This window comes from Blennius ocellaris, assembly GCF_963422515.1.
Source record: "Blennius ocellaris genome assembly, chromosome: 19".
NCBI lineage: Eukaryota > Metazoa > Chordata > Actinopteri > Blenniiformes > Blenniidae > Blennius > Blennius ocellaris.
Genome location: NC_137668.1, coordinates 5798103 through 5811193, shown reverse-complemented (window position 1 = coordinate 5811193; position 13091 = coordinate 5798103). Strand labels below are relative to the sequence as shown.

Below are 13091 nucleotides of genomic sequence, written 5' to 3'. Positions count from 1 at the left end.
AGTCGGAGGAACCTTAGAAGTAGAACCCCAACTATCGTAGTGTTTTACATTTCACTCGGCCTTTAAGTTGAGGAGATCCTCAGTTCAAGCTCAGATATCTTTTTGTGCAGAGTATGCATGTTCTTCTCCAGCTATTCAAAAACATTTAACATATAAAATGGTCAAAACTTTGATGTTGTTTTTAGCACACAAAGGAGTTAAAGACTGATATTTATGCTTTTAAAGAAAAATGATAAAAAATGTATAAATATCTTGATAAATAGCACAATTCTTTTCTTATATATTGTAGTATTTTCTTTAGTTGGTTAGTTTAGAATGAAGCCTAAGGTGACCAAACTAGTTAAAAAAAATCCTGATCAAGGGTTAAATCCTTGTGTGGCTTCATGCAGTTTGGACACACGAAAATGTGGAGTGTGCCGCCCCCTGCTGGACACATTGAGAAGTGCACAGCAGGTCTTACAGAGACGTTGGGGAGATGTTTCCTCAGGGAGACCTCGGCGGTCCGGGGGACGGCGGTCTCGCGCTCCTCCTTCACTCGCTCCTTGTCCTTCACTCGCTCCTTGTCCTTCCTGTCCACCACGGTGGGGAGGTCGAGGCCGGCGCTGGACAGGGACGCCTGGGAGAGGGCGAGACCGGGGGACGTAAGCGAGTCCGATGAAGACTCGAGGTTTAGAGCCGCGGGGTGAATGTTGAGAGACTGACCGGCGTGATGATCTGCGAGCGGGGCCGGCGGTCCGTGACCCTCGGCCGCGACGCCGTCGGGTGACTCAGCTTCTCCGTGGAGGACACCACCACGTCCAGGTCCACGTCTGTACGCACACACACACACACACACACACACACACACACACACACACACACACACACACACACACACACACACACACACACACACACACACACACACACACACGGGAGAAAGAGCACACAGACACACACGTGACTCACGGGAGCAGAAGAGGGCGCTCTGACGCCTCCATCCTGCCCCGGCTGCTGCTCCACTCACCGGGGTCATGTGACCTGTCAGGGGCAGAATCTGGTGTCGAAGCCCCGCCCTCAGACTTGGGGCTCTCACTCCTGAGCAGGTAAACCACACAACACTGTTAACCTCCTGTGGGGGGGGGGGGGGGGGGGGGGTGAGGCATGCTGTGTTTTGTCTGTGTTTGTTTGTACTGACGCGAGTGCGGGCGGCCTCTCGGGGCGCCGCGGGGGCAGCGAGGAAGAGGAGGAGGAGGAGGAGGAGGAGGAGGACTTTGGGGGGAGGGGTTTCTTGGGGAGGGTTGACGGGAGGGCGGGCTTGGGGATGTCGCCGACCTTCACCTCTTCACCTACGCACAAATCACACAACCAAACAGAAGCTCAGAAACTCGGGACGCTTGCAGCTCTCACACACAGAGTGTGTGGCGGCGGCGGCGGGCGGCGGCGAGCCGGAGACAGACGGAGACGCAAGCAGATGAGAGATCCAGCGAGTGTGACCCGGAGCAGAGGAAGAGGATGAGGAAGAGGAAGAGGAGAGAGGTCTGACGGTGCCAGAGGCGGCAGGAGAAACCAGGCCAGAGAGACGAAAGAGGAGGAAGAAGACGACCAGATGTCTCAAACACAAGTCACGCCATGAAAGATGTGCGTCACATTATTAATTTTTTGAAGAGAATGTAAAATTTTGCTTCATCGCACATCCTGGGGTATTCAGTCTCTGCATTATTTCATACTAATGTTAGGGTGAGGGTTTGTATATGCAAAAGCATCTAAAAAGTGAATTATTTCTACATAACAATCGCTATTCAGTTTTGCATTATTAGACCCTATTATAGTGTAAATATGTATTTTAATGGCGCGTCTTCATACCGTCAATGGCTGTGTGATGAATTTATTCACGTGTGCTTCCCAGAGATATTATATATTAACGGAAAGTTAATGAAAAATGTACATTATTGATCCTCTTGGGTCTTCCACTGGATAAATTGAAGCCATGACATTCATATTTAACCATAAGTTCACGTATGAGAATCACAGGTGCAGCCTCAGGGGTCAAAGGTCAGAATTGAACCTGTCAACCTCCAAACACAAGTTCTTCTTTAAATAGTAGGCGATCCGCGGCCAGCCTCTTAACAGAGACACTGAAGGTTAAAAGCATTTTATTTTTTAAATTGTATTGAGATATTTCTGGCCTCTGGTTACAAAGAAAGGAAGTAAAACCTTAAAGAATTATATAAATTTGTCACGTATTATTTTGTCATGATGTAAAAGCCAGAATAATTTAAAAAAAATGTCAGAATACTTCAGGTTGTGTGCAATAAATATGAAATACATTTATATTACGGTATGTATATTAAATACATTTTCTTTCACTTTTTTCCACACAGATTTTCTTTTCCTCACGTCCTGCTTCTTTGCATCCATGATCCTCCTCACTGACCTTCCTCTCTTCCTCCTCATCCTCATCCTGTCGTCTCTAACTGGCGAAACCATCACTTTTCTGTCTGCGTTCATACATGTACTGTGGTTTAACTGTTTCATTCCTCTTTAATTCAAACCTCCACTTCTCCAGATCAAACTTTTTTACTTGAATGTTTACATTTGCTTAAAACAACAAGCACATTAACTGTGAGGCAGAGGAGAGGAAACGTATGATCATAGTGACAAAATATGATAATAATTTAATAGGAGTGGAGATGCGTTGGATGGCAAGAGGTGTGTTTAATCTATCACATATATGTACTGTTATCTTCTTTGTTTCTTGGTTGTCTTGAGCTTAATCTCAGCCTTGTTTACTGATACACCAACCTCTTCCCTGTAGCTCAATTTAAAATACCTATATTATCTATTAAAAGATTGAGGTAAATTACTTAAATTATATGAAGAAAAAAAACATGGCAGTGTAAATCATTGCCATGCTTAGCCTCACTTCTAACAATGGAAATGTGTTGTTTCTTGCAGTTTGTCTCCTCGGTGTGCCTGCCTGTGACTTCCCATTAGCTTCACTAATAAAAATCAACAGAAATCCTTTTGTGTTTGGGTGAAACAGTGATGTTATTGTGGAAGCAGCTCAAAGTGTGTGTCTGTCTCACACGGTGGTGACAGCCGGTGTTTATAGAGATTAAAACCGGTGGGGGGGGGGAGGGAGGGGGGGGGGGGGGGGGGGCTTCCTGCTCCAGGCTGCTGTCGATACGCTCCCTTGATCAAACTACTATTATTTCTCTACAAAGAAGAACTCCTCTTCTACTCCCGTTTCAACATCTAACTTGTTTCTATGCCGCGTTATCTCTTTACCCAGCATGCACTCTGTCTTCTATATATTGATAAGAAATCATGATAAAGTCAAGAAGTGATAGTGGAAGCTATTCAGACCATTTAAGCACAAAGTTTTGAAAAACAAAATGCTACATGAAGGTAATAAGAATAAATAGAAAATGAGGAAATTTGCACATGAGCAGGCTGACGTAGACGTCGGCCTCTTTCAAAGGGGAAAAAAGAAAAGCAAGTCGCAGACATGCTCCCACTAGGAAACAGAATGTTAGTGTGGACAAAGTCCCGCAAAGAAATTACCAATTAGTTTTAGGCTCCGTGTACACAACAGTGTTTCCTGCTACAACACCTAATCCGGTACAAAAAAAGCGTTGCGTTCACACTGCAGCAGTGAGTTTGGAGAGAATTCAGTGAGTTTCAGTCGAATTACATGAGAAATGCGATGTGATTTATCCTTATTAATCCTCATTTATCCTCATTTGGGCGACTCTCATGTGCATCTATATCCAATCCAATCCAATCCAATTTATTTATAAAGCACTATTAAAAACAACTCAGTTGACCAAAGTGCTGTACAACAACATAACAAAACAATTATAAATACAACAATACAGTGGCCGCACAAAATACACTTGGAACAATAAAAGTCAACTTCAACACTGGTTAAAAGCCAAAGAGAACATGCGAGTTTTAAGATGTGATTTAAAAACATGAATTGAGTCAGCCTGTCTAATGAACAGAGGAAGCTCATTCCACAGTTTTGGACCAACCACAGAAAACGCTCGGTCTCCTCTTAGTCTACGATGCGTCTGAGGGACCGAGAGCAACGCTTGATCAGCTGACCTGAGTGAACGTGCTGGGGAGTACGACACGAGCAGGTCGGACAGGTATCGAGGGGCAAGGCCATTGAGACTTTTAAAAACAAATAACAGAATTTTAAAATCAATTCTATATCGTACTGGGAGCCAGTGCAGAGAAGAGAGAACAGGTGAGACATGATCATGTTTTCGTGAGCCAGTCAAAAGGCGTGCTGCAGCGTTCTGAACCAGCTGCAGGCGTGTCAGCAAGGACTGACTGATGCCAGTGTAAAGAGCGTCGCAATAGTCCAGCCGTGTTGTGATAAACGCATGGATCAGGATTTCGAAATGACACCACAGCACTAATCTGTGTGTCAAATTTAAAATGTTGATCCATCCTTACTCCCAGATTAGAAACGGTTGGTTTGACATACTGTGTCAGCGATCCTAGGTTCACCGAGGCGGCAGTACCAGAAGTGCTCGGCCCCACTAGGAGGACTTCAGTCTTTCGGTCATTAAAATGTAAAAAGTTAGCAGACATCCAGGATTTGATTTCTTCAATACACTCCAAAAGTTGAGTGGCACTGAAAGCATTCTCACGCTTCAGGGGCACATAGATTTGGCTGTCATCAGCATACAAGTGAAATGACACCCCAAATCTACGGAGAACAGATCCTAGCGGGAGCAGATACAATGAAAACAGGAGAGGACCAAGGATAGACCCTTGCGGTACTCCATACGACAGAGGGGCTGTGGAGGAAACACAATCCCCAATTTTAACGCAGAAACTCCTCCCTGTTAAGTAGGATCTGAACCATTTTAGGGCACATCCCCGAATGCCAAACAGATTTTCAAGGCGATACAGGAGGATTTCATGATCGACTGTATCGAACGCAGCAGTTAGGTCCAACAGCACCAGAGCCACAGTATGGCCAGAATCATTCAACATTAAAATGTCATTAAAAACCCTTAATAAAGCGGACTCAGTACTGTGGAGGTTCATAAAACCAGACTGAAACACCTCAGGGATCTCATGTTCATCCAAAAATGACTTCATCTGAATGAAAACGATTTTTTCCAAAATTTTGGACAAGAATGGAAGTTTGGAAATGGGGCGGAAATTATATGCTGACGACACCATTATTTATACATCTAGTCCCTCCCTGACTGCTGCACTGTCTTCATTACAGGCCAGCTTCAATTAATCCAGTTTGCTTTGTTCTAGTCTCCATTCAGCTCTCTGAGAGTACGGAGCCTTTCACACTGGGACAGTCCAGGGCCCGGTTCACTTGAGGGGGGGGGGGGGGGGGGGGGGATTTTCACACCTTCACATCCACTTTTGAGATCAAACCTCCAGGAAAACATCCTGCAGTTACACCAGCTGCTGGTTTGGGGGCGCTGTAGCCCGAAACAAACACTGACCAGAGAGGAAGTGAAGAAGAAACACGGCTCATTGATTGGTCCGGACCAAAACCAGAAGTCCCGCCGCTTTAGACCGTGGTGGCTAGGCTAGTTAGCTCGTGGCTAATGGCTAGCCACAAACAACTGATGATATAAAGTCTTCAGACCAGATATCAATGAGAGCCGTCCTCAGTACTTCTTGCTCTTCTTGCTTCGTGTGGTGAACTTTGATTGTTTACGGTTTGATTGTTTACGGATTGACGGATGTTTCCAAAAGGACCAGAGATGTTGTTGCTCCGGTTCAGAGTTCGCAGGAGATTTCTCTCTCGTCGCCTAAACGAAACAGTTTTCCCCTGAAGAGACTCTGGCGTGGATCAAACAGGAATGTGAACGCGCCCTAAAGCTAAAGTGTCCCAGTATTTGGCTTTTGACCGTAAATGTACATTTGTTCTGCTCACAAAGGTCAAATCCCATAATGCTTTTGTTTATCAAAGCAAATTTGTCGTTTGCACATTCCGCAAAACAGCTCCTGGTCAAAAACGACAGTTCTTAGATTATGGCCAGATCTTTAGATCTTTAATTTCAGTATATATATTGAGCGTCTTTCTATAGTGTACAACATCAGGATGACTCACGACAAACGCTCAGCAAACGGTTCATAAACGTCTGTGATGGCGAGTCTGAAGCCGCACGAGCAGCTAAAATCACAATTCACATGAATAAAAGGGGGATTTTCTCCAGGATCTCGTCTTTTAAGATCGTTTTTAAAAAAAACCAAACAAGAGCAGCTGTGACACAATACTACTGTCTGTACCAACTCCTGCTTTATATTGAACGAACTTTTCTTTCATTGAAAAGGAACGATGCGTCGCAGGTGTTTTGGAGCCCCGGTGGATTCCGGTGTTAACAGGAAAGCAGGTTAGTTGTCGGGGGAGCAGCAGGAGAGACTTAGCGTTGAGGTGGAGCAGCTGGTGAAGCAGGAGGTGGAGGTTTTTACCTCGGTCCTGGTCTCTCTGCGGAAGATGCTCCGGACGCTCCGGCGGGACTTTCTTTACCTCCGGCTTTTTCTCTACAGGTCAAAATTCACATTTCCTCCTTTAAAGGTGTCTATAAACGGCTTCCTTCCCCTCGGGGGCGGAGGACCTGGTGTTTACCTGCGGGGTGTTTGGCCGACGGCGCGCTGGGAGGAGGAGGCTTCTTTGGTCTCTGCAAACACAAACGTCACCTTTTATTAAAAAAACCCCCCAAAAAAACCAAGTCACACATCGTCGAAGCGTCTTTATCGGCGACGTCACACTCACCTCTTTCTCCACCTCGAGCAGCTTGACGAAGTTGTCTGGGAAGACGCCCTGCCGGCCTCCGATCTCCCCCATCCACCAGCCGGCGTCGGCGCAGTCCTGGACAGAACGGCTCCGATCATTTAAAACTCCATTCACCGGGGTTTTACAATCACCAAACATTAAAAAGTAAAGAAATCCTAATATATATTAATCAATATGGAGCTTAAGGCATATACAGTCACACCATTTTCAAGGCAATACAAGCATAAAATCTGTATTAAAAAAAAAATGCTTTGATTTACAAGGAATGCTGTTATTATTACATTATTACCTGCAGTTATTACATTTTGACAGGGTATTTTTTTTGTGTTACTTCATTCATAAAATAATTTATGACATTATTGGCAAAACCTTATTATGATAATGGATTAAATATCCCATGACACATTTGGAAAGTAGTTATGATTAATTATTTATAAAATGGTTAATTTATGACATTATTGACTTTTACATGTGAAATTGCAAGATTTCTAATGCCTAAATTGATGACATCACCAGCAGGTGTTCAGTTATTGACCTTTATTAAAAGGTGAATGGATTTCACTTTGTCACTGCTGTGTGCGTTTTGGAGTTCATACATTTTCTTTCCAGTGTGAATCACATTTTAATGACGCTGGAAGATTCACAAAAGCTTTTCTGAGCAACCATGTAGGAGCTGTATCTTATGTGCCCCGCTGAACACTACAATGTAAATCCATTCATTTTGCAGCCCGGAGCAGCGTCTCCACTGCAGCTCAACTCCAGGTGGTACGAGTCTGAGTCGGGTCGCACTGACCCTGCAGACGGACGGAAAGAGGATCCTTTAAAGGGAAAGTACCCAGAAATACTGGAACTTTAGGTTTGTAATGGGCTCATCTTTTATTCCAGGCGTGGAAGAAGCCGACACCACTTTTTAAAGAGCCCAATACAACAACAATTAAGTCTTCATTCATAATATACCTCCTCTTTTGTTTCCACTTTTATTCACATGCAGTTAAATCCTCCTTGATTTCCTCCCCCGTGTAGTGCCTTGTTACTTACTGGGGCTTCAGGTCGCTCACCTTGGTGACGATGTTGATGATTTCTCCTTCCTTGATGGACAGCTCGTCTTCATTTTGTGCTTCATATGGAAAAAGGACTTTGCACTGCTCCCGCCCTGAAGACGAGTCCAGACACAACACACAGTCACTGACCAGCCGCTTCAAATAGTACAGCGAGAAACACGAAGCAACGGTGAAAACATAATAATAATCATGATAATACAAACTATTATTACTGCTATTATAGAATAAAATAATAATAAGTATTATTATTATTGTAATTGTATATAATAATAATAATAATAAAAGGTGCAATAAAAGAAAAAAAGGTGGTGCTTTTCTTGTTGTTTGCCTTCCTGAATGCATTCCAGCTATCAAATGTTAAAAGTGCTCACTCGGAAGGGCGTTTTCAGCAACAGAAAGACAAGAAAAATAAGAAACAATGCTCTATTAGAATGAAAGGAAACCTGCATGAAAAGAGGGAAGTGATGAATAAAAGGCTGCGGAATTATTTCAATCTGATACAAGCAGACGTCATGTTTAACGAGGAGCAGTTCTCAAGGTTTCTGCTCCAACGTCTTTTATTTTGAAAGTGTAAACGAGTCGCTGGACGAAGTTAAACAACGTGATGTTGTTGTGCCTGCAGCTCCTCACCTTTAGCTTTGCTGTCGGGTTCAGTCTTCATGTTCTCCACTGCGGCGCTCTTCCCCTCGCTGACCTGAGACACACACAGGACAGGAAATCACCTCTTTTTTTTATTTTGAAACGTTCTGACTCCGCACTGACGGGATCTAAAATTACGACATTTTAACTCTGCAAACATTCTCCTCTTTAACATCAGTGCATTGCAAATATTTGGAATGTAAAACAATCTTCTATGCCATAAAAACACGATAAAATATGTAGACAAGCACAAAAAAATACATATTTTTATATGAAATTGATTAATAAAGTTTGGCTAAAGGCTATGAGGAACCACTGTCCTGCGATATGTTCAATTTATTTGCAAATAATTACCAGAAAGTTGTTTAATTAGTGTTGGAAATAGGTTTGAAAACTTGAGCTCGTATCATGTGCACAGATTTATTTGATTTATTATAAAGTTAAATGAAGTTAAATGCATCAATCAGTTGGAAGGAACCCATTATTCCCAACAGCAATTGTGCGAATAAACTAGCAAAACTACAATTTGATCATCTTGTATTGTAATTGTCATCAATTATTAACAAACTGTTCATTTATTTAGTTTGAAAAATATTTAATAAAGCCATTTACATTTACAGTCCGATAGACGATAAAGGGTTAACTGCCTCTATAAACGCACGACACACAAGAAAAGCGATGGATTGAGAAGTTTTAATAAAGCAAAATTTTAATTCACGTTCGTCATAGTATGTTCATATTTGTGTTGTCATGACAACGTGAGGCTCCTCCCTCTTCGGTGCGACATTGTCATGTGAATATTCTACATTTACATTGTGTGTTCTGGGTGTGCATTGACACGAACCTTTTGAAAACAAATGTTTCTGAAACAAGATATGTTTCCTCTTGAAAGGAACGCAGTGTGCGGTCCAAAGAGAGAAGTCAGTGTAAACAGAGAATTCATCCAATCTTCCACTTTCTCCTTCTCACTTTTAACCCCAAAATAGGTAGATTCAGTTAGTTACTGCAGCTTTTTACACCAAAATACCCCGATAAAATCATATCCTGGAAATCTAAACCTGCAGCAGTGTTGATTCACAAGTCTAATGAGAGACGATTTCTTCAGTCGGGGGCAGTTAAAGCGTCGCTTGTTCCCCCCCCCCGGCTGGAGTGGATCCCCGGGCGGTGTTTGTGGAGCCGGTGTGGCTCGTCCACAGGAAAACACACACTGACACACACACACACACACACACACGGCTCTGTTCAGGCGGGCTGTGGAGAACCCCCCTCCCCCTCCCCCTCCTTCTCAACACGAGGAGCCGTCACACCTCACATGACCTGAAAAGAACAGTTACGAGGAAATGTAATTCGTCATTTTATAAATAAATATTACCGCGTGACTGCAGTTAGAACGGCCCTCAGTCTGGCTGGACGGGGCTCCGCCGTGCAGGACGGGGCTCCGCCGTGCAGGACGGGGCTCCGCCGTGCAGGACGGGGCCCCGCCGTGCAGGACGGGGCCCCGCCGTGCTGGACGGGGCCCCGCCGTGCTGGACGGGGCCCCGCCGTGCAGGACGGGGCCCCGCCGTGCTGGACGGGGCCCCGCCGTGCTGGACGGGGCCCCGCCGTGCAGGACGGGGCCCCGCCGTGCAGGACGGGGCTCCGCCGTGCAGCAGACGCACTTTTTACATCATCTTATAGTGGTTCCTGTCCAAAGCTAAAACCCGCAGCTTCATTAAAAGATGGGAAACTGATCACAGGTGAGATTTTTCAACAACTTCATAAGAAGCTCAAACTTTCTGCAGTTTAAAGGAACCGCAATTATATCAAACACACAAATCTGATCCTGCGCCGGCCAAGAACAAGAACTTGAGGTCCCCGGTCACATGAGGCTTTAAAGTCCTAGTGAAATGAAAATTCCACCTCCAAAACACTCTGGCTGTCGCTTCTAGGGACATTTTTTATGCTAACTGGCCGAAGGGTCAAATGTTAAAACACGGCAATCTGCGAGAAAATAGCCGATAAACGTTGGTATTTCCTCTGCTGGGCGGAGCTTCTGACAATAATAGAGTGACATCACTGGTTGTGCACACGCCCAAGTTGTGTTTACATTATGGAGGATCAGAGTTTTGACCACGAAGAGGGTGAATTTAACCATATTTCATCATCATCATCATTTCAAACCCAGTGATTGATGAAGAAGACACAGAAGGTGGTTCTGCCATCGGTGACCCCGTCTGGAACATGTTTGAGGAAGCAGAAGACGCTTCGTCCTCCATTCGTCCTCGTCTCCTCGTCTCCTCGCCTCAGCAGCCGCCAGTTTTCACCTTTGAGGCTTTGAGGCTCCTGACTTTTGGCAGAACGACTTCCTGGATCATGTTGAAGAGCTTTTCTGACTGCAGAATCACCGCAGATGAGTCCAGGTATTACTTGATCGTCTACTAGCCCCCGAGCTAGCGGCTAGCCGCTCCCGCCGCCCGTGCTCCTTTCCTCCTCTCTCGGTCTCTTCCAGGCTCAATCTTTCCTCAAGGCTCATAAAACGCCGACTATAACTTCAAAACACTGTTAAAACTTGGATATTTAAGAGGAAACAAGCCGATATAAACACAACAGATGGAGATCTGCACAACTCTTGACGTCACGCTCACGAAGAAGGATTCCCCCGACTTCCTCGGCTGGAGATTCAAAATTCAAATAACTTTGTTATGCAGTGGTGGGGCAGAGTCGGAGGAACCTTAGAAGTAGCAGCCCAACTATCGTTTTTTACAAAGTAGTGTTTTACATTACACTAGGCCTTTAAGTGAAAATGCATCAGGTTTTTTTTTTTTGTTTTTTTTTCTTTTTAAACCTTCAAACGCATTTGTATTGTTGTTTTTTGTTATTCTATATAAATCTGATTTGTGCGCGCAAACATATTCAGTTAAGTGTTTTATCTACGTCACAAGGCTACGTTGGTGTAATGCAGCCGGCCGCCACTAGTCGGGGCTACGGAGCCGTCAGACAGCGGCGTGTAAGGCCTCGTTTACGCAACAACGTCTCAAGCGAAAACGCATTTTGTTTTGAGCGGTGGGGATGGTAGGGACGAGCTGGAACCAACAGATGGCGCTGGTGCAACTTCATGAATGCAGAAGAAGAAGAAGAAGAATGTCAGAAACACTGAAAATGATGTAATTCACATGTTGGGCCATGAGTTGGCGCTGCTGAGCAATCTGCTCTTAGCATTAACAATGGTCGAACACGGACATTCCAGTGGACAGAAAACCAAATTGGATTGTTATTATGGTGACTGTCAAAGTAAAAGTACCAAGTCCAGGAGAATATCGACTGGGAGTCACAGCACATGTGCAGAACAACTATTTCTCAACCGTTTCCACGGAGCCTGAGCGTTTTCTAAAAGCTGCTGTGCAAACGAGCCACCAAAGTGCAGTGAAAGTTTAGCGTTTTCACTTGAAAACGTCGTCGTGTGAACGGGGCGTCGGAGGGCCGATGCTGAAATGCTCCTTTTGAATTCGACGCAGCCTGAAACTCAAATGTGTCTGGGTTTCCGCAAAGACAAATTATGTCCATTTAGATCTGGGAGATGTCAGTGTGGGACTTCACGTCTGTGCATTTATGTCTAATTTTAATACAAACAATCATCTGAATGTTAAGCTTTTTTCTTTAAAACGTGTATTCCTGTTATCTTGTACTGCCTACTGGTTGTGTTTGTCTCAGCAGGTATTTATCGTGTCACATCAGGTTCAGTTTCCTCGACTCTTTCTTTAAATGCATCTTCAGCTCACTCTTGGAGATGAAATGATCACATATACGTTTTAAAATAATCTATAATCTTCACTGCAGCTTCTATTGTCGTAGTAAAACTGGCTGTGAAATATTTCTGCTGCATTTTGAACATTAGTTCTGTCTTTACGGATGTATCCTGCTTTGATTACATCATTGCTAAGAAATTGCTATTTTCTCAGAATTTTGAAAAGAAATACATTATTTCTTCATTCATTATGTAATATAATGTGTGCGTGTTTTTTTTGTGTGTGTGTCTGACCCTATAAAAGCCCTTTGATCTAGACCTTTATTTGTAGTCAAAGGAAGCAGTTAAAAACCAAAATGACATCGCAAATCAGTTTCACTGCAAATAAATAACCTGTTTCTTCCAGAAATGAGGTTATTATGAAACTAAGTGACCCCAAAAGCACATTTGTAATGAAAAACTGGCCAGACGTTGAGTAGAAACATGCATATTTGATGAGTTGAATCCAGGTGTTTTTGGCGAGAATCCCTCCTGGCGCCCCAGCGTTTGCCCTTCTGCAGAGGAGGTGGATAATGAGTCAAACTGTAAACTCAGCTGATCTGACGCCACGGTGACTTTGAGTCACGGCGAGAGAAAAAAAAGAAAACGAGAAAGCAAAGAGGAAAACAGCAAACACTCCTCCCTTCAGGAGGAGAGATTGTGACTGGAACAGCAGCGGTGAGGTTCTGGAGACTCGTTTCTCCCTTTGTACCTCCGCAGCTCCTCATTAGGGAGCCCAGTCACCGGGCGCTCCATAAAGCAACATAACAGCCTCTCACACAGCAGGACAGGCTGACACACATCCTACACACACACATCCGACACACACACACACACACACACACACGTCTGCAGGAGGCTT

The 13091-nt window shown here is 44.2% G+C and overlaps 1 protein-coding gene across 2 annotated transcripts in view; it reads right to left on the bottom strand.

Annotated features, from left to right (window-relative positions):
- The window catches only part of sh3kbp1 (SH3-domain kinase binding protein 1), a 49362-nt gene that overhangs the window by 3515 nt on the left and 32756 nt on the right, over positions 1-13091 (bottom strand). For both annotated transcript variants that reach the window (XM_080514892.1, XM_080514893.1), the window contains exons 8-16: positions 8458-8521; positions 7825-7919; positions 6746-6841; positions 6599-6650; positions 6442-6513; positions 1178-1328; positions 1007-1077; positions 703-809; positions 461-616 (exon numbers count right to left, since the gene is read on the bottom strand). In XM_080514892.1, the coding sequence (XP_080371018.1) occupies positions 461-616; positions 703-809; positions 1007-1077; positions 1178-1328; positions 6442-6513; positions 6599-6650; positions 6746-6841; positions 7825-7919; positions 8458-8521 (864 nt within the window). The remainder of the gene's footprint in view (positions 1-460; positions 617-702; positions 810-1006; positions 1078-1177; positions 1329-6441; positions 6514-6598; positions 6651-6745; positions 6842-7824; positions 7920-8457; positions 8522-13091) is intronic.